Source organism: Spermophilus citellus (genome assembly GCF_964194105.1).
Source record: "Spermophilus citellus genome assembly, chromosome: 5".
Classification (NCBI taxonomy): domain Eukaryota; kingdom Metazoa; phylum Chordata; class Mammalia; order Rodentia; family Sciuridae; genus Spermophilus; species Spermophilus citellus.
Genome location: NC_138186.1, coordinates 17,150,753 through 17,173,026, shown reverse-complemented (window position 1 = coordinate 17,173,026; position 22,274 = coordinate 17,150,753). Strand labels below are relative to the sequence as shown.

Genomic DNA, 22,274 nt, shown 5'->3' with positions numbered 1-22,274 from the left:
TTACCCATTGAAAACATTTTTTTTCAACTTCTATGAGGAAAATCATGTACACATAAAGTAATATCTTCTTTTGTAATATGGGTGGTCTTTCAGAAATGGTTACCCAAAAGATGTTTTTAGCTGGGTGTGGTAGTGTATACCTGTGGGCTCAACTACTTGAGAAGCCAAGGCAGGAGCATCCCTTACGCCCAGGAGTTTGAGGCCTAGCAACATAGCAAGACCCACCACACACATACAAACACACATAGGCATACACACAAACATGAAAGAAGAAGAAGGTTTTCTTATGAACTAATTTTGTATGTGTGTGTATGTGTGTGTATGTGATTATTACTGCAGGCTTTCATGGGATTTATCTTAACATCCTTGGAGAGAATAGCAAACATCTGTGATACATATTTTCTGTGGGAGTAGCATTTAGGATAGTCATTGTTTACTACTTATCATATAAATTGATATTTTGTGTAATTAGGGATTGCTATATAAAAATAATTTGTATTAATATTGCATTATTATAGCACATTTTTAATCTATTAAAAAGTAGTAGATTTTAAGTCCATAATGCTTCATGTATTGTTTATTCTTGTGGTTTTATTTTTACTTTAGGAATGTATTCTTCATTACCTGTTGAAGTTCCTCTGAATCATAAACGATTTGTTTGTGATCTAACCCAAGCTGATCGTCTTGCCCTTTATGATTTTGTCGTCGAAGAGACAAAGAAAAAGCGCTCTGATTCTCAAATCATTGAAAATGATAGTGATCTCTTTGTAGACTTGGCTGCCAAAGTTAATCAAGGTTTGAGATGAATATCATACTTTACATTTCAGTTTGCCACCCCCTCCTATAAATCCTATGATTGTTATTAATCTGATTTTATTATCATGCCACTTTGAGTTGGAGCAAGGTGGTTTTTTATCATGTGGTATTGGAAAATGTCAATAAATATATTTACTTAGTAGATAAAGTTTTCCTGTGACTGAAGATATTAAGCATATCTTCCTTCTGTAAGTTACTTAAGCACAGTTACTTAAACTATGCTCTTACTTTAATCTCTGGATCTAAGCACTCTTATGTTCAATTAAAGGTTAGAAAAGAGGAATGATATAAAACAGCCCATGTATCTATATATTGCAGAATTTATAGGGGTTTTGTGCTCTACCTTGAAACATGATGAAATATAAGATAACGATGGGCACAGTGGTGCATCTCAGCTAATTGGGAATCTGAGGCAGGAGTACCATGAATTGAGACCAGCCTGGATAACTTAGATCGTATCTCAAAACAAACAAAAAAAGGGGTGGAGATGTGGAAATGTAGCTAGTGGTAGATCACTTGCCTAAGCATGTATGAGGCCCTGAGTTTGATCCCAGTAATTAAAAAAAAAAAAAATACACATATTTATCCATATACACACACACACACACACACACACACACACACATACACACATACATATGAATGGATGGGATTGTGGTGTTCCTACCTGCTAATTCTTACAAATTTAAAAGCTCTTAATGATATAATAATTTTATTTTATCCTTTCATTAGATAATAGTCGAAAAAGTCCAAAATCTTACCTTGAAATCCTGGCAGAAGTGAGAGATTATAAAAGAAGACGCCAGTCCTATAGAGCTAAGAATGTTCACATAACCAAGAAATCATATACTGAGGTAAGTTTCATATAATATAGAAAGCTTTGTTGAGAAGAAAAACTTCTTTTGAATGGTTTTCTAAATCTGTTCTATGGATTTCCTCAATTTCTTGGAGGTTTTCTGAAAGAAAGTATCTTCTGAGTGACCAGGATTAATGTGTATTTGCCCTGTTAATTTCAGACCCACCTTTTACCAGGCAAAGGCTTTTCAGGATACCTAAGTAAATAAATAGATATGTAAACAAATAAAGTAGCTGCATTTGAGAAAGTAGTATTATACCATGATAAGAGAAGGAATTTTGGTATTCCACGGACCTTGACTTCAGTTTTGATTCTGCTGTTTATTATTGACTTTGTGAGTTGTACAAGTTATTTGAGCTTTTTAGATTCAATTTTTTTTTCATTTTGTAATAGTACAAACTTTGCAGGGTTATGAGAATTGAGATGATGCACAAGAACACAAATTTCTCAATATTAGCTATTATCTTTTTTTTAAAACGAATCTTAATGTGCTTTTACATACTTTATTAAATATATGGGTTTAAGAGTGTCTTGGTATAAATTAATGAATCAGTCTGGTATGTATCTAGATTTATTTTCAGATGTCATGAAATGAGTAGAGTTTATGAATATTTTGGGTACATGAATTGCATTGCCCAGACTCTACAAATATTTTCCTCATGAAACCCTAATTTCTTTATTATTCTTTATTATAAAGAGTTCTTCTTTACAGAGACCTATAATCTGACCTCACTTTTACTGGTGTATTACAGTTGTACATAATGGTGGCATTTGTTGTAACATATCCATGCATGCACACGATACAGCAACATAATTTGGCCAGTATCATTCCCTGTGTTTCCCTTTCCTCCTCCCTCCTCCTGTTTGCCTTTCCTCTACTCTGCTGGTTTCCTTTTGATATTCATGAGATCCCCCTCTCCTGTGTTCTTTTCCTTTTTCCTCTCTGGCTTCCACCTATGAAAGAAAACACATGACCCTTGACTTTTTGAGTTTGGCTTATTTCGTTTAATATAATGGTCTCTGGTTCTATTTGTTTTCCTGCAAATGACATAATTTCATGTTTCTTTATGGCTCAGTAAAACTCCATTGTGTATATATACTACATCTTCTTTATCCATTTATCCTTTGATGGACACCTAGGTAGGTTCCAAAGTTTGGCTCTTGTGAATTGGGTATGCGTGTGTTGCTATCGTATGATGGCTTTATCTTGAGGATAAACACCAAGGAGTGGTGTAATTATCTGGCCTCATTTTATCAAGCAGTTTTTTTGTTTTGTTTTTGTTTTTTTTTGCTATCTCTTAAGCAATGTCTGATTATATTATATTTATTTTTACTTCCAGGTCTTAATACATGTTGTTTAATCACCTAAAATGCTCTTTGTTTTTTGCCTTCTTAAATCTTGATTACTGTGTGGACCACCATTTCCATAAAGTGCTGGTTGACTTTGAGCAATCACTGGTTTATCATACTAATAGTCTATTTATTTATTTTATTTGTTCTTTTTAGTTATACATGACAGTAGAATGTATTTTTACATATTATACATACATGGAAGATAACTTCCCAGTTTTGTGGTTTATTGTACTAACATTCTGTACCACACAGCTCAGCACTGAATTTTATGCTATTCTTTTTTGTCACTAGAGATGTGTTTTAGACTTCACCTCTTCTAGTAGAGGTCTTGGATCATGTTATACTACCTTGGTGATTCAAATACTTGGTGATGCATCTGTTGTTTCTTCTCTCAGGATCTTTTGATCATGTTGCTGTTGATTTCTTTACAGTTTCCTGGTTAACCTTGTATTATGGGAATATTTAAACATATGCTAAAGTGAATGGCATAGCCTAAGGAACCTTATGTACCCATCACTGAACTTCAGCAGTTACCAACATATGGCCCTCATGTTTTATTTATCCCCCAATTCACTGTTCACTTCCTGCTGCACTCAGTAGTTTTGAAAGTAGAACCCAGATATTTTTCATCTGTAAATACTTCGAATTTATAAATCTTTCAGTGATTTGTTTTTTATCTCTGGTCATTCCTAGCTTCATTCATGTCCTACATATTTTTTATTTGCTCTGATTAGAATCTGAATTTTGACAAATTACAGCAAAAAATTACATGCTAACAGTTACTATTACATATGGTATTTTTGCCACTGCTCTGGGGTATGTAAAAATGAATGGCCCATAGATCCCATTCTAAAGGAGCTTATAGTATAGCAAGTGAAATAGACATTTCAAAATACAGATAGTGTTAAGTGCTAAAAATAAAGGTGAAATCAAAGTGTATGAAGGAAAGAGTGATTTTTCTTAAAAAGCTAAGGTTGGTATGAGTGTCAGAGAAGGTGCATTTGAGGAGAAGGAATAAGCAAACCTGTGATAGATGGATTCTGTGGATGCAGTGGGCTTCAAGGAGCTCATATGGATTTAGCAGACAAGGAAACTTGTAGGGCTGTTAAGAAAGTGCTAGAGCTTGAATTTGACTACAGGTCTGTGTCACCTTGTTAACCCAGTGGGTTAGACTGGGGCTTGTCTTAGGTTATCCACAGGCGAATACAGTGGGAGGAGAAGTGGCGATAGGGATTTCCCAGATGGAAGCACTAGTATTACTAAATGCAACTAAAGTTCAAGAGTTTGTTTCAGAGATCCATTAGTAATGCGGTGTACCCAGAGCTTAGGGCTTCTGAGGAATTATCTAGTAGGAGGCAAGGATGGCTTCTACTGTGTGATACAGTGAAATCATGGAGACTTTCAAGGCCTTGTAAGGAGATTGGACATTGTCCTGTTTTTCTTTGAAAGCTGTTAATAGAAAGTTTTCCTAAAGTGGGAAAAATGCAGTCAGGTCTGAACTATAGTGTTTGTTTCTGAGATTGCCTGGTCCCCTATACCTTTTTACTTAAAACCTTTCCTAATTAGGAATGAGAGATAGTCCACTTCTAGTTTAGCTTTATCTTTGCCTCTCCCACAACTACTCTTGAGCTTGATGGTGTGGGTAAACTAGGAAAAAAAAAAAAAAAAAACCAACAACTTTCAAATGGTTCTTTTTCTTAGGGGCTTGGGGGTTGCTAACTGGGGATTTAATTCAGGGGCACTCAACCACTGAGCCATATCCCCAGCCCTTTTTTGTATTTTTATTCAGAAACAGGGTCTTAGTGAGTTGCTTAGTGCTTCATGTTGCTGAGGCAGACTTTGAACTCAATCCTTATGCCTCAGCTTCCACCAAATGATTCTTAAACGTAAGAGATTTAGGGGCTGGGGTTGTGGCTTGGTGGTAGATTGCTTGCCTAGCAAGCACTGGGTTTGATCCTCAGCACCCCATAAAATAAATAAATAAAATAAAATAAAGGTATTTTGTCCACAATTAAAAATAATTTTTTTTTTTTTAAAAAGTAAGAGTTTATATTCTGACTGGAAAGGTGTCTGTGACATAACTGTAATGTCTTATATTTGTCTATCTTGACTTAACTAGAAGGCCTAAAAATTATTTGTAAATATTCTCTAACATACAGATAAGGTACAAACAACTCCTGTATTTTTTTTTCTTTGCACAGATTACCCATTGTTAACATTTGGGCCCTGTATTTCTCATTTGAACTGCTCTTTTTCTTTCTGTGCATTTTCTACCTTCTCCATCTTTATCTGTATGCCCCCCCTTTTTTTTTAATGAAAGATTTAAGGGTAAGTTTCATCCATAATGGATCCTTTATAATGGTCCTTTATCCCTAAATTCTTAGTATGTATTTCCTAAGAATAAGGCTATTTTGTTACATATTCATAGTTATCAACTTCAAATTTAGCATTGAAATAATACTTCCATCTGTCATTCATAATCCAGTTTGACAGTGCCCTTTTTATATTCTCTAAAATGCATACAATTCATAGTCTATTATATCATAGCTCTTAGTAAATTTTCTGTTCATCATTAGCAGAGCTTTTTCAGGCTTTTTGCACTTAATTTTTTTTTTTTTTTTTTTTTGGTGGCGGTGTTGGGATTGAACTCAAGGCCGTGTACAAGCTAGGCAGGTGCTCTAGTACTGAGCCACATCCCCAGCCCTAAATGTAATTTTTATAACAATATTCTTATCTGATATTTGGTGTTTTCATCTCCCAAGGTGATTCGGGATGTGATAAATGTGCACATGGAAGAACTCAGTAACCATTGGCAGGAAGAACAGGAAAAAGCAGAAGATGATGCTGAAAAGTATGTCATTATCTTTATTGGTAAAAAAATAAATTTGTTTTATTTTTTTATGGCTTAAACCCAGGGCCTTGCACATGCTAGGCAAATGCTCTGTCATGGAGCTATACTCCCAATCCTAAAATATTATTTTTTAATCTTTTACTAATAATTATTATGTTTTAGTATTTTCAAGACCCTTAGTAGCATACTATAAATCATTAAAATGCTCGTTTTTAAATGTCAGTTCTCAGAATCATACTAGAATCATTTTATGACATTGCCTATCTTGGTGAGGACAGTTATGAGGAAACAACCACATTAGTAAAATAGTTAAACAATAAAGCATATTATAGCAGCTATTTTTGACTATTCTCTTATATGGAATATAAGATTATGCATATTTAGCCTTCATCTATCATTGGTGTGATGTGAAATATTGCACTTTGGATTGGTGTGTGTGTGTGCTGGGGAGACCAGTGGTAAAACAAGCTGATTGCTGTTCCTCTCTGTTTCAGAAACGAGGAAAGGCGATCAGCTTCAGTAGACTCACGGCAGTCTGGTGGAAGCTACTTGGATACTGAGAGTTCACGACATAGAAGGGATCGGAGTAGGAGCCCACATAAAAGAAAAAGAAATAAAGATAAGGATAAAAACTCTGAGTCAAGGAGAAGGAAAGAAAGGTGAGTCTAAAACTCTGTAGCATCTAACATTTGTCTTCTGCTTGTTCCTTACCATCTTTCTTTCTTTGTTCTTTCTTATTCTTCTTCTTGCCAATTCCTTAGTTGAAGGGTGTGTAGAGTTGGAGAAAAGAGGCTAAACCTTAACATTAGTTCATTTTGGCCTTATTGGTGTGAGTTTGATAGCTGAGAACAATACATATTAATGCTAAAATAATAAATTTAGCCAGACATGTTGGCTCATGCCTGTAATCCCAGATACTCAGGAGGTAGAGGCAGGAGGATCACAAGTTTGAGGCCAACCTGGGCAACTTAGCTAGACTCTGTCTCAAATAAAAAGTGAAAAAAGGCCGGGGATATTGCTCAGTGGAAGAGCCCTCTTGAGTTTAGTCCTCAGTACCACACAAATTAAATCAGTTGTGGTCTACTTATTGCCCAGCTGCTTACGAGGCATCCATCTAGATTTTATATTCATCCAGGCTATGTAAACTTTTTTTCCTCAGTCTGCACCTTTTTCCCCAATATTCCTGTTCTGATTAGTGGATGACCCTCATCTGTTCACCTAAGCCAGAAATCAAGCAGTCATCTTAGATACACCTTCCTCATTCTTTACCATCTCCGTCAGTTCTAAATTACTGTCAGTTCTACCTGAAGGTGCCTCATATGTGTGAAGATAGGACTCTGTCGCTGTTGCTGTCTGTCTAGAAAATTATGGTAGTTTTCTTAACTGTTCTACTTATCTGTAAACTTACTGATATGAATCCATCCCTGCTCCTCTGTCAGAGTGAATATTTACCTCTTACAGCTCTTGAAGGGCAAAATTCAGGAGTCAGATAAAGGAAATCAGGAACTTTGGTGGCTCTCACCAGCTACAGGATCAGGACTCCTGCTACTTCTTGTATTGTGACCCTATGGAATGTGGAACTTGGGCCCTGGCAGCCTACATAACTTAGGGCCCCTCATCATATCTATGTCTTTTCACCTTGTATCCTGCTGCTTGATTTGATTTTAAAGCCCATTTGCTAAATTCTTCCTTTTTCTTTAAAAGCAGCTCTGTCATCTCCTGAAGGTTTTTGTTCTCATTGAAGCGGAGCCAGTTATCATTTACATTTTGCCACCACCTTCCCTAGCACAGACTTGTGTTTGAACTTAATGGTCTTTACTTTTCCTACTGTACTCCGAGCTTCATGAAGGCAGAGTCCATGTCTTATTTGGTTTTATATTAAAGAACAGTGTTTTTCAAATAATAGGTTTTCAAATGATATCCTGTCTCTTCAGGGCCATTGGTAGCTTTCTGTACTGGTAATTTTGCTAATTTTACTATCATCCAGTTCATAGGTTTAGAGCTAGCTAGGATTTAGTCCTCTTTTGATTCATGTGATATAATTTATGCAAACACAAATTAACTTGGTTACCTATCAGAAATTGTGCTCTTTCATTTCTTTCAAATTTGTTAGTGCCTCTTTTATTTAAGTAATTTTTAATGTCTGTATTCAATCTCTGTAGACTTAAATACATTAGAAGTTCTCTAAATCTAAGCATGAAATAATTTTCCTTTATAGAAGATAAATTGAGTATTAGCAGGAAACACTTCCTATTAGGGCAAGACTGATCTTTGATATCTACCCCTGAGTTTACACAGGAGTCAGAAAAAGGAAATCAGAAACTTTGGGGGACATTTTTTTTTTTCTTTTGGTCATTCTAAGAATTGAAATCAGGGCCTCATGGCTTGCTAGGCAAATGTTCTACCACTTAGCTACATCCCCAGCCCCCCTCCCTTTTATTAAATTTTGAGACAGTGGTTTTCACTAAGTTGCCAGGTAGGGCCTCAAACTCATTTTTAAAGTCTTTCTCCAACTTTAATGTTCTATTGAGAAAGAATCTCTGGCTGACTACCATATCATATACATATAAATCTGAGGGTGAACTTCTATACGTGAAACCTAAGAGTAGATCTGGTCCAAATCCAATCAACCTGTCAGTTACTCATTCAAATAATAATAAGGTGTCATTTCTATAGTCCATTCCTTTTTAAAGTTTATTTTAGAGCCGGAACTTTAAAGCACAAATCCATTTTTCTTATCCCTATTTCAGTCTCTTGGTTTTAATCATTGATTTGCCCTTTTACTCTCTCAAAATTACTGTTTAGCTCTAAATGTGTGTTTTAACTTGTCATGGTTTATGTATGATGAAAGAACATTATTATTTTAAAGCTCTGATATATAAGTGTATATCATTTATAATACTTTATTTTCATACTTCTTTTATTTCAGGGATGGGGAAAGACATCATAGTCATAAAAGAAGAAAGCAAAAAATATAAATGAAATGTTTGTGCATGTATTAATTATGTATGTCATTATAACCAGTGTGCTGATATTTTAGTTGTCATTGCTTTGCATAGGAGAATGTGTTTATATGATCTGTTTAATGCTTATTATTTTTCAATAAATACTTATGCTTCAAACAGTGAGTTTTCTATTCCACCCTACAACTGTGTTTTCCTTATATTTTAATAGATGGGTTGCTTCTTATTATTGATTTATTCTTTTTGGTAATTTATGTTATAAAATTCTTTTTTAAAAATCAGTACTTAAAATATATAAATTATATATTAATACATTCTCATAGTAAAAAATATTAAACCTTACCAATAAGGCTAAAGGTGCCTTAGAACAACATCTATTTATTTCCCTGTTTCCTCCCTGGAAATAAACTACTCTTTATCACTACATTGGTGAAGTATAGTAGGGAAAAACAATGTAAATATCTGTTGGAAGGGGAATGGCCTAGCTAAATAAAACTATAGTATGTCATAGAATAGATAAACTACATTGCCGTAAAAGAAACAACCTAGATCTGTATTAATGTGGACAGATCTCAAACAATGCTGTATGAAAAGATATATATATATATATATATATATATATATATATATATATATATATATTTTCACATATATACACGTACATATATTTACATGTATATATCTATAAAATTTCCTTTGGTTGTAATGTATGTGAATATATTTTTAAAGGTTCAGAAGAATTCATTCCAAACTCATAACAGTGACTGGGGAAGGAGATACAGGTTAGAGAGATTAAAGGTGGAAACCAGGATTTGGAGGGTAATCAAAGGAAACCTGAGCTTTATCTATGATAATTTTTTTTTCAAAGTAAGAACGTATTCATGTTTCACTTGTTAATTAGAGTTATGCTATTATTTTGTCTTGTAAATCAGCTGTATTGAGATACTGCATGCATACATTAAAATGCATTCATTTGATTGAGTTTTGACAAATTTGTATTCCTGTGTTACCATCATCACAATCAAGATGTGAGTAATCTCTTGTCCCCCAAAGTTCTCTTCTGTCCCTTTTCCCACTCAGTTCCTCTGCTTGTAGCACTGGGCAACAAAAGAGCTGCTTTTTGTTCCACTGGTTAGATGTATCTTTTCTGGAATTCATGTGAGGAATACTGCAATATTGCTAGGAGCCACAAGCAGATAAATGATGCATGGCACCTTTGCTTGTAAAGTGAGGCCAGCTAGCCACTGAGATGATATGATTATGTTAAGATTTACATTCATATGCAAATTGGGCTCCTGCTGTTCACCTTGGCCTGCTACCGGACTCAAGTTACAGGACTCCTGGAGAGTTCCCATTGGTTGGGGAAGGATAGTAGGAGGAAATTCCGGGGGAGGTCCGCCCCCCCCTTCCCGGCAGACGCCCACGTGGGAGGACCGGGTTTGGCTTGCCAGCGCCTACGGAGTATTGGCGGCTTTTTCAAAAATAAAGTTTTGTTCCTGCTTGAGTGGCTCGTGATTCTGTGCCCAGCCAAGACTGTGGCACAATATGTACTCTGCCTTCTTCCACTGCACAGATTTTTTAGATTGGTCCTGTTGTGTGCATCAGTAATCCATTCCTTTAGTAAGTTGTATTATATATTAGAACATTCTGGTGAAACTTTGCAGCTCAAGTCTAAGTGGCAACAGTCTGAATGTTATAAACCCAGGTTAAAGATTTCATTTCCAAATAGAAATGACACCTTACTATTTGAATGAGTAACTGACACATTGATTGGATTTGGACCAGATCTACTATTAGGTTTCAGGTATAGAAGAGCACCCTCAGATTTATAAATCAGAAATCAATAGGTCACTTGCCAATATGTAGTTCTGTTATTGCCATTGTACTTAATTTCTAAAGATACAACAGTCAGATTTTAAAGTCTTAAAAGCAAGGATTTAGGACTCTTTTTTTGATATGGTAATGTTAAGGGCATATAAAATTCTAATATGAAAATACTATTATCACCATTTTGGAAATGAGGAACCAAAGGCTCAGATATACCTTGCTCTAATTCTCAGAAAAAGTGGTGGAGCCAATCTTCCAATCCAGCATCCTGTTCCAGGGGCCACACTCGATTTTTACCCCTACACATTTGTTTATATATACATTTATATATGTGTGTGTGTGTATGTGTATGTATATGTATGTGTGTGTGAGTGTGTATATATATATATATATATATATATATATATATACACACACACACATTTAGTTGTAGGTGGGTACAATATTATTTTTATTTTTATGTGGTTGAACCCAGTACCTCATGCATGCTAGGCTGTTCCACTGAGCCACAACCCTAGCCCCTTGCTTATGTATTGCTTGAAAGTAAACTGTGAATGCCCAAGGTGCTTAGCATAGTTTCTTAATTGATGTAAGTGATAGTTATGTATGAGGCGGTTAAGACCTTAGAGCCACTTAGCTATTTCCCCAATTATACAAGTAATACAACAAACATTAGACGATTAGTGCTCTTAACCTCTATATAAATGTTTATGAACTGCGAACCTTTTAAAAATAGAGTAACATGCTAATCTTTGCCATTTCATGAGTTCTAATGTTCACCAGAGTTCCTTGAACTACCATATAAAATTCAAGATATTAAATGTTTTACACCCATCATTTTGTTACACTGATCAACAAATGAACTTGAACTCGAACTGGATCTTGGTACCACTTAGTTATACTCCAAAGTTGATAGCATCAATCAATGTTAGGTAGCCAAATTCCACAATGACCCAAAAAACAAGATCTCACAAACATCCTAAAATTAAGACTGCTTGATAAATGCCAGATTCTTGGAGGAATCTCAGACAACATATGAAATTTAAATCAACTGAGAAAAAAAAAATCTAAGATCTGCTTCCTACTCCCCTCCTCCATAGCCAACTCCTCCTACTCATCCCTGTTAAGAGGAGAAGGAGATATGGGTTTAGTTTCATTCTGCCATCAGCAATGTTTAAGCTGAATCATCAGGGGAGGCCTTTATGAGCATAAAGAAATTAAACTTCTCAAATATTGAGACCGTAATTTAGATATAGGCCACATGGTTGTGCAGAGCCCAACTCACTCATTGTGGTCATCATCCCTCCAGTTTTTAAATTAGATCAGTCGTCTCCAAGTATTTGCAGTTTTTGAGTATGGCTGATTGAGATTTAATCTCAAACACTTTCATGAGAATTAGTCATCAAATGGCAAATAGTTCTAAGTTGACATTGGAAAATAATTTTAAAGTTTGTATTCTTTTTGTTATACATGACAGTAGAATCCATTTTGACATATTTATACAAACATAGACTATTTTATTCTAATTAGGATCCCAGTCTTGTGGATGTACATGACGTTGAGATTCTCTATGGTGTCTTCATATGTATACATAGGAACATTATGTCAGATTCATTCCACTGTCTTTCCTGTTTTCATTCCTTCTCCCTTCCTTTCATTCCCCTTTGTTTAATCCACTGACTTCTAGTCTCCTCTTGTTGTGGGTTAGCTTCTACATATTGACCTTTGGTTTTTGGGATTGGCTTAGCATGATAGTCTCTAGATCCACTCATTTACTGGTGAATGTCTTAAAGTCATTCTTTATGGCTAAGTAATAGTCCATTGTGTATCTACACCATTATTTCTTTATCCATTCACCTATTGATGGGCATCTAGGTTGGTTCCATAGCTTAGCTATTGCAAATTGTGCTGTTCTAAACATTGATGTGGTTGTGTCACTGTAGTACATTGATTTTAAGTCCTTTGGGTAAGTATATTACCGAAGAATGATATAATTGGATCAAATGGTGGTTCAATTTCTAGTTTCTGGGGAATCTCCATACTGCTTTCTATAGTGTTTGCAACAATTTGCAGTCCCACCAGCAATGTATGAGTGTAACTTTTTCCCTCACATCCTCGACAATATTTATTGTTACTTGTATTCTTGATAATTGCCTTTCTGGTTGGAGTGAGGTTAAATCTCAGTGTATTTTTTAATTGCTAGGGATGTTGAACATTTTTTCATATATTTGTTGACTATTTCTTTTGATAAGTGTTTATTTCCTTTGTCCATTTATTGATAGGGTTATTTTTTATTTATTTATTTATTTTTTTTTTGGTGTTAAGCTTTTTGAGTTCTTTGTGTATCTTGGAAATTTAACACCGTATCTATCTGGTGGCAAAGATTTTCTCCCATTCTGAAAGACCTCTACTATGAAAACTGCAGAACCTTAAGGAAATAAATTGAAGAGGACCTTAGAAGATGGAAAGATCTCTCATGGTCTAGAATAGGCAGAATTAATAGTCAAAATGGCCATACTTCCAAAAACACTGTTAAAATTATTCCTATTAAAATTCCAATTATCATTCTTCATAGAAAGACAAAAAGCAATCATGAAACTCATTTGGAGAAATAAGAGACCCAGAATAGCCAAAGCAATTCTTATTGAAAAAAGTGAAGCAGGAGGCATCACAAAGCCAGACCTTAAATTATACTACAGAGCTATAACAACAAAAACAGCATGGTATTGACTCCAAAACAGGCATGAAGACCAATGGAATAGAATAGAAGACACAGAGTCAAGCCCACACAACTACAGTTAGATAAAGATGCCAAAAACATATTGAGGAAAAGATAGCCTCTTCAGCAAATGGTGCTGGGATCCTCATAAGGATTCCCTGGAACCTGCAGCCCTTCTTCATTTAACAAGATCCAGACAGCAGGTGGAGCAGTTCTGCAAACTACAACTGCAAATTCCTGAATATAAGTATTTATATTCTATTTTATTCAGTTCTACAAATTGTATTATAACATAGACCTCTGAATCTGGCAAATTCAGATTCAGAGGTCTATGTTAAATGAAATTTAGCCTATGTTTCTCACTCTGCACAAAACTCATTTCAAGTTGGATCAAGGACCAGGCATTAGACCAGAAACCTTCCACCTACTAGAAGAAAATGTAGGCCCAGCTCTTCCCTAGTCGACTTAGGAACTGATTTCCTCAGCAAGATTCCCATGTGCAAGAAGTAAAATCCATAAATGGGATAGTATCAAACTAAAAACCTGCTTCATAGCAAATTAAGAATATTTTTAACCACCTATTTATTTTATGTACAGAAATATTAATACTTTGATTTTGTGTATGTCTTTCTTCAGTCTTCTAAGGACATTTTCTTCCTTTTTTCCTTCCATGCTGGAGATTGAACCTAGGGCCTCATGCATTCTAGGCAAGTGCTCTATCACTGAGCTACACCCTCCAGCTTCCAATAAATAGCCTGTGTCTTCAATTTTATTTTTAATCAATAATTATATGACATTTTCTTTTTATAGTTAAGTGAGTTCATCAAAGTGTTCTGGTGCAAAGCTTTGTTGCATTCTCAGATTTATTAAATAAAAATCTATAGTTGGTTTAGTTTATTTATGAAACCAGTTTTCTTTTATGTAGCATGCTTTTTCAGTTGCTGTAATTGAGGCTGCAGGTATATTAATTATTAAACTAAGGCTCTTTTAAACCACACTTGTTTTATCAAATTAGTGGTTATGCCTTCTGCTCTGGTCATGAAATGGAGCATTTCAAGTTTTATGGAAAGTTTTCATGGCTTGTGGATATTTGAGCTGGGACTAGTAATTTCTAGCACTCCCTTTTAGGGAGGAGAGGGAGATTTGCCAGATTCAGGGGGCTGTGAGCTAGATTCATCTTTACTAAGTAAGCTGTGTCACTTTCCCATTCAAAAAACATTAAGGTTGTTTAAGAAAAGTATGCTACCTTAAAGTAGGATATAAATTCCTATATTCATATAGAAATTTGCTGAACTGAATAATAGTATATGTTATAACAGAATTTGTAGGACTGAATAAAATAGGATATAAATTCCTATACTCAGGAATTTGCAGTTGTGGTTTGCAGAACTGCCCCACCTGCTGTCTGGATCTTGTGAAATGAAGAAGGGTTGCAGGTTCCAGGGAATCCTTCCGTAGGAGGATCACATCTTACCAGGAAGCTGGGATTGAGCCACTTGAGTGCTCTGATTATGAAGCTAATGCCCCATCATAATCATGAGGCTTTAGTAACCTGCATTGGTTCTCCAGCTCCAAGCCACATTTCCTAGTCAAGAATCTGAAAGGCCCTTAGGGGAGCTTTCAAGAATGCAGAGAGAGGAAGTGTGAGCATGGGCTTGTTTGGTTTTGCTAACACTAAGACAGATAAACATTGTTAAGTAACAAATTCTTCACATACTGGAAGGAATAGCCTTGATCAAAAGAGTGGAGGGATGAGCTGGATGCTGTTCTGGTCTGCCCCTTCTGAGCTCGTGACCTTGGGTGAATCAAGTCTCTCCCTGCTGCCCAGCCCTGACTATAAATCGAGAACAACAATTTGCCCTCAAAGAGTTGTAGTGATATTTAGAGATGGTGATTTGCCTAACACTGTCTGTGACATGGTAAATACTAAATAATGGCCGTTATTATGATTTGTAACAGATGTGAGCTTTTTCTGTCCACTTTGGGTCCTATGTTTAGCTTTGCTTATGGACAACCTGGATGCCTCTTCTTGGGCCCTCAAAGAATTCTCTCACTCTATAGTATAATTAGCAAACATGCCAGACATCATTAAAGATTCTAAAAAGATGTTTGTATGGGGATGCTTAATTATCTACCTCTAAGGCATAGGATAGCTGGTACACACCTGAATGGTATGCCTGTGTTAAATACATCAAATCTGCTAAATGGGTGGGGTTGTGGCTCAGGGGTAGAATGCTCAGCTGGCACGCGTGGGGCTCTGGATTCAATCCTCAGCACCATGTAAAGTAAAATAAAGACATTGTGTCTACCTATAACTAAAAAATAAATATTTTTTAAAAAATCTGCTAAATAACTGCTGTCCCAAGCCCATCTTTCCTCTCCCTTTTGTTCTAGAAATTCCTGACCCTCTTCTAGACACCACTGTGATTTTGCAAATAAAAAGCCAGTACCTGGCACAGCTGGGGGCCTTGGAAACTATGCTGCATGGCCAAGGATGGTTGGTGGCTGTTTAATGCCAATGGATCAGCTTCTCCCAAATAATGATACACATTAGCAACATGGGACTCATCATTCTACCTCTCACTTGTTCTTATATATGGGGGGGGGGGCGCTGTGTGCAGGTTGCTCTAAAGTGGGGTTATTAATTATAGACAAAGGTACATACAGTTGAATCAGCCAAAGCTATCCGTAGATGATATAATAACACAAAGGATGAAGTAGAGGTATACTGTCCTAAGGTTCTCACAAAACATAAAGTAGTGAAACATTATTTGAAGATATGTTATGGTAAGTATGTGTAATATATATGTGTTTCACAATAATCTTAAATTTTTATGCACCCCAAAGAGGTCCAAAATACATGAAGTAAAAATTGATAGGACTAAAGGACTATTGATAGGGTTAATAGACAAAGTCATAGTTACAGGTGTAGATTTCAATTCTACCTGTAATTCCCAGCACAAATAAAAAAAAACTGGTAAAGAGAAATTTTGGACAACACCATAAACCAACTTGACCTCACTGACAATAGGGGGTATTTTTTTTTTTTTACCAAATGTACTTGTGATATTCATCAAAATAGGCCGTATTGTGGGTTGCAAGATAACTCACTCTCTTTTTTTTTTTTTTTTTTTGCGGTGCTGGAGATTGAACCCAGGGCCTTGTGCAAGCACTCGACCAACTGAGCTATATCCCCACTCAATACAATGAAGCAGGTTCACTGTGCAGTGGTTACCAAGTTGTCTGAGTCTGTGGCATCAGGACATAATTTATGTGAAGCAGATTTCTTACTTGCAGATAGCAAGGGACAATAGAAGCCCGAGATTCAGGGTGAGCCAGCTTCTAAGGCCCAGAAAAGCTACCAAAAGAGGATGGATTCTTGTCTGTGTGTGCTCCATTTGCATCTCAGCCGAGGGGCTCAGAAAGCAGCCTATCTTGGGTTTTATACCCAGGGGTCACACATTGCTGAGCCAAAGTGCTGAAAACATTCGGTTTTCTAGAGGAGAGAGACTAGGACAGGGCCTGGGCTGTAGCCAGTCTCTCCCTGTCGTTGCATTCCCAGCACATTCTACAGTCATTCTTAAGAACTATAAGGAAGGGAAGGGGCGGCTGGGTGGGTCTAAGGGCACCTAAAGAACTGTCCTGCAAATACATTTGAGAGATATTTATTTGCAAGATAACTCACTCTCTTGACTGAAATCACACAAAGTGTGTACTCTAACCACAAACTAGAAACCAACACCTGAAAAGTCCTCAAATATTTGAAAATTAAACAAGGTCAGTCCTTTTGATCTATGCATACTTCCAAATGAGTCATGGGTCAAAAATAAATTATAAGGCTCATTAGGAAGTATTTTTATTTGAATCAAAATGAAAACATCAAAATGTATGAGAAATAGCTAAAGCAGTGCTTAGAAAGAAATTCATGGCATTAAATGTTTTTGTTAGAAAAGAAAGTTCTCAAATTTAATAATTTAAGTCTCCACCCTAAAACACTAGAAAAAGAAAACTGAATTAAGCCCAAATCAAGCAAAAGGAAGGTGTGTTAGTCATGAGTTTCTAGAGAAACAGAACAAATAACAGATATATAGACAGATTCACACTATTATGGAAGCCGACAAGTCTCAAGTCCTGCAGGGTGCGTTAGCAAGGTGCAGATCCAGGAAAGCGAATGGGTGGTGTGGTTCTCAAGGCTGCAGGCTCAAGATCCAGGTAGAACTATTACAGTTGGCATCTGAGGGCAGGATAAAGCTGACTGTTCAAAGGACATCAGCAGAAAGAAATACCTCCTACTGAGGGAAGGGTCAGTCCTTTTGATCTATGCAGTTTTTCAACTGATTAGATGGGGCCCATCCCATGAAAGAGGGCCACTGGCTTTACTCAATCTATGGATATAAGTGTTAATTTCATCCAAATTCCTTCATAGACACACCTGGAATAACCTTTACCCAAATACCTGCACATCCTATTGATCTGGTCAAGGTGATACATAAAATGAAATACTATAGAAAGAAACAATAAATATAAAAAATAAGTCAAATGGACAACTGAGAAATAATGAAGAAAATAAATAAAACTAAGGATTTATTCTTTGAAAAGTTCAATAAGATTGATAAGCTTCCAGGTAGATAATCTAGCCAGATCCTGGTAAGAAAAAAAAAGTAAAATATGACCCAGATTGCTAATATATATTTAAAAAAGAGGGAGCGGGATGTGATTCAGTGGTAGAGTGCTTGCCCTGCATGCATGAAGTCCTAGGTTCAGTTTCCAGCACCACACACACACACACACAAACACACACGTATGCACACACACACACACACACGAACGTGGAAACATTTTTATAGATTATATGGACTTAAAAATGATAAAAAGAAATCTTATGAACATTATTCTAATAAATTCAACAACTTAGATAAAATGAATTCCTTGAAATAGAATTTCTGCAAGTTCAATCAAGAAGCTGACCTGATCCAGTCTTCTATTTGATGTGTTGAATTCATAATCATATGCGTTCCCACAAAGTTTCCCACAAAGAAAACTCCAGTCACAGATGACTTCACAGTTAAGTTCAAACAAATAATTAAGGAAGAATAATCAAGTTTTTAAAAAAATCCCTCTGGATAATAGAAGGGGAGGGGAACTTTCCCAGTCAACATTATGCTGATACCAAAACCAGACAAAGACATTGCAAGTCACCACTGACCAAAATCCCCCACAAATGTAAACACCTTAACTAACTTTAGCAAAATTTGGCTAACAAATGAATATGGAAATACATTTTATATTTTAAAAATTATATTAGGACCAATTAAGTTTTATTCCAGGAATGAAAGGTTGGTATAAAGTCGAAACTCAATCACTTTAATTCACCATATTAACGGACTAATGAAAAGTCACATTATCAGCCATAGATATAAGAAAAGCATATGGAGTCGTCGCCGCTGTCCGAGAGCCAGCTCCGAGCACCGAGCGCCCCCGCCATGAGGGAGATGGTGCACATCCAGGCGGGCCAGTGCGGGAACCAGATCAGCACCAAGTTTTGGGAAGTGATCAGCGACGAGCATGGCATCGACCCGGCCGAGGCTACGTGGGTGACTCGGCGCTGCAGCTGGAGAGGATCAACGTCTACTACCATGAGTCATCGTCTCAGAAATACGTGCCCAGGGCCGCCCTGGTGGACTTGGAGCCTGGCACCATGGACAGTGTGAGGTCCGGACCCTTTGGGCAGCTCTTCCGACCTGATAACTTCATCTTTGGACAGACGGGCGCCGGCAACAACTGGGCCAAGGGCCACTACACCGAGGGCGCAGAGCTGGTGGACTCGGTCCTGGATGTGGTGCGCAAGGAGTGTGAGCACTGCGACTGCCTGCAGGGCTTTCAGCTGACCCACTCGCTGGGCGGCGGCACGGGCTCGGGCAGGGGCACGCTGCTCATCAGCAAGATCCGCGAGGAGTACCCCGACCGCATCATGAACGCCTTCAGCGTCATGCCCTCGCCCAAGGTATCTGACACGGTGGTGGAGCCCTACAACGCCACGCTGTGGGTGCACCAGCTGGTGGAGAACACGGACGAGACCTACTGCATCGACAACGAGGCGCTGTACGACATCTGCTTCCGCACACTCCAGCTGACCACTCCCACCTACGGGGACCTTAACCACCTGGTGTCGGCCACCATGAGCGGGGTCACCACCTCGCTGCGCTTCCCGGGTCAGCTCAACGCCGACCTGCGGAAGCTGGCCGTGAACATGGTGCCCTTTCCGCGCCTGCACTTCTTCATGCCGGGCTTCGCGCCACTGACCGCCCGGGGCAGCCAGCAGTACCGTGCGCTGACAGTGCCCGAGCTCACTCAGCAGATGTTCGACGCCAAGAACATGATGGCTGCCTGTGACCCACGCCATGGCCGCTATTTGACCGTGGCCACCGTCTTCCGTGGCCCCATGTCCATGAAGGAGGTGGATGAGCAGATGCTGGCCATCCAGAACAAGAACAGCAGCTACTTTGAGGAGTGGATCCCCAACAACGTCAAGGTGGCCGTGTGCGACATTCCGCCGCGTGGCCTGAAGATGGCCTCCACCTTTATTGGCAATAGCACAGCCATCCAGGAGCTGTTCAAGCGCATCTCGGAGCAGTTCTCAGCCATGTTCCGCCGCAAGGCCTTCCTGCATTGGTTCACCGGTGAGGGCATGGACGAGATGGAGTTCACCGAGGCCGAGAGCAACATGAACGACTTGGTGTCCGAATACCAGCAGTACCAGGATGCCACTGTAAACGATGGAGAGGAAGCTTTTGAAAATGAGGAAGAGGAGATCAATGAATAAAGGCGCTGCCCTGTCCCCAACCAATGTGAAATGCGCGTATTCTTCCTTTTACCTGATGGTTGTGGAGAGGTGCACTGGTCTCTAGATACATGGGGTAGGTCCCTGGCAAGTGCAGAGCTGAGAGGTCAGCTGGAATAAAGTCCATATTTTACAATAGCAGAGAATAGGCGGTCCTACCCTTTCCGGTCAGCCTAGTGAGATTCTGTACTGGAGCATTTGAGAGAAACAACTAGGGAGCCATGAAGGGCTAATGGAAAAAAACCCCACCTGCCAGTATGCATTCAGACATCTGTGAGAACTAGCAAGGGGCTTAGAAACAGGGTGTTTTCATCCTTCCTGATGAACATTGGAGCTTGCAGTGTTGCCTTGTTTGAATATACAGTATGGAACTTTGAAACAATCTAGTCATAATAAAACCTATTCTGTTGTGGCATCCAGCCCTGTGCAACAGAAAGTTACTTTGCATGGTTACAATGGCAAGGTGGGCCACTGGTCTTTCCCTGGGGTGCACTGCACCCAGCTCACTAAAGGAACACTGGGGCCTTTTTAAAACTGGAGACTTCAAAGGGTGGCAATCACGTTGTTCCTGAGCTTGGAAGTAGTGCAGACATAAATGAAAGCCCTTCTGCCCGTTTGTTTCTGCAGCTCTGGGGATGGAACCCAGAGCCTTGCCCTTGGGGCAAGCCCTCTACCGATGACCACGCTCCCAGCTTCTCGGCTGTTTACAATCCCCATTAAGTCCTACAGAATCTTTCATCTCAGCTGTCAGGTTCTGGGCTGCAGGCTCCCAGCTTTCTTGCCAGAAAAGCCCACCGGCAAGTAGAAGCACCCAGCTCCTCAGAGCTGCCATGTTTTCTTCTACCAGCATTGAGGCTGGGGGCTGGAACCAGGCCCAGCTTGGAGAGGGAGGGGCTTTCCCCACTTCTTGGTTTCCACAATTTCTGTGGAAAGTCTTAAAGCCAAATCCAGCTGGGTGTGGTGATGCACACCTGTAATCCCAGTGGTTTAGGAGGTAGAAGCAGGAGGATCACAGATTCAAAGCCAGTCATAGCAACTTGGTGAAACCCTGTCTCAAAATAAATAGGGCTAGGATGTGGTTTAGTGGTAGAGCACTCCTGCATTCATTCTCTGAAAAAGAGGCAAATGCCATAGGACTTGACAGGTGAGCTTTACTGGTAATTGATAGACCTTGCTGTTCACTAGTACTTCTGGTTTAATCCTTTTGACCCTCCTAAGATTAGCAGCAACTGCGTGTGGCTTTGCTTCAGACCTAGTGAGCATGGTGTCACTCCCAGGTGAAAACATTCAAGCCAGTGCCCACCTGCTGGCTCTGCCTTCCTCACAGCAGCCTCGATCCTTCCCACTCATTCATCTAGTCCCTGAGTAACCATGTTGAGCAGATACCCCTCTGCACTTTGACAGAATGAGACGAAGCATTATTTGGAACTGAAAGCCAGTATTACCCCCAGCTTAACCAGAACGCCCATGCTCTGAGACCCCAGTCCTTCAGTAACTTTGCTTTGTTATGCCCCAGCCTTGGGCAGATAGAAAGTTAATCACTGAATACAGCAGTGTGACCCAAGGTGTGCAGTTCTCATCTGCAGAAATCTAATCTCTTGTGAGACAACAGACAACAGTAATCTACCACCTCACCACTCATATCTATCCTAGAAGACACTGCTTTGACTAAGGAGATTAAGATGACTGTGAGTCCCAACAGTGGGTCAGGCTCCACCTGTGCCACACAGGTGACCCTTTCCATACCTCGTCCTTCCTCATCCACCTGGGCAGGGCAAAATAGGTATGGAGGCCACACTGGCTGGCCAAGACCCAGAGCCTTAGCATGCTTTCCCTCACTAAAAATGCCATGTGACTAATGTAACTTTCCTTACTGAGCCAAGCCTCACTCATAGGGTACTACTCGCCCTGCCCAGACCAGGAGGACTCACAGCTGAGGCCTGTCAACCTTGTACCTCTCTTTACAGTGGTTCTGCTGGGCAGGGGAATAGGCCCACCCTTGTGCCCAAGTGGTCTTTACAGCCTGGCTACCTCTCAAAAGCACACAA

General features: G+C 38.7%; 2 protein-coding genes across 2 annotated transcripts in view; both read left to right on the top strand.

Annotated features, from left to right (window-relative positions):
• The window catches only part of SNRNP48 (small nuclear ribonucleoprotein U11/U12 subunit 48), a 16,019-nt gene extending 6,578 nt beyond the window's left edge, over window positions 1–9,441 (top strand). Inside the window, exons 5-9 of the mRNA XM_081294555.1 lie at window positions 607–795; window positions 1,549–1,670; window positions 5,788–5,876; window positions 6,371–6,535; window positions 8,806–9,441. Of these exons, the coding sequence (XP_081150681.1) occupies window positions 607–795; window positions 1,549–1,670; window positions 5,788–5,876; window positions 6,371–6,535; window positions 8,806–8,854 (614 nt within the window). The 3' untranslated portion in view covers window positions 8,855–9,441. The remainder of the gene's footprint in view (window positions 1–606; window positions 796–1,548; window positions 1,671–5,787; window positions 5,877–6,370; window positions 6,536–8,805) is intronic.
• A 9,412-nt stretch (window positions 9,442–18,853) lies between these two features.
• LOC308649139 (tubulin beta-5 chain-like) lies at window positions 18,854–20,683 on the top strand. Its single transcript, XM_081294543.1, is given in 2 exon segments — window positions 18,854–18,959; window positions 18,962–20,683. Coding segments are annotated over 2 exon segments (1,338 nt in total). The 5' UTR covers window positions 18,854–18,868; the 3' UTR covers window positions 20,209–20,683.
• Window positions 20,684–22,274: the final 1,591 nt, after the last annotated feature.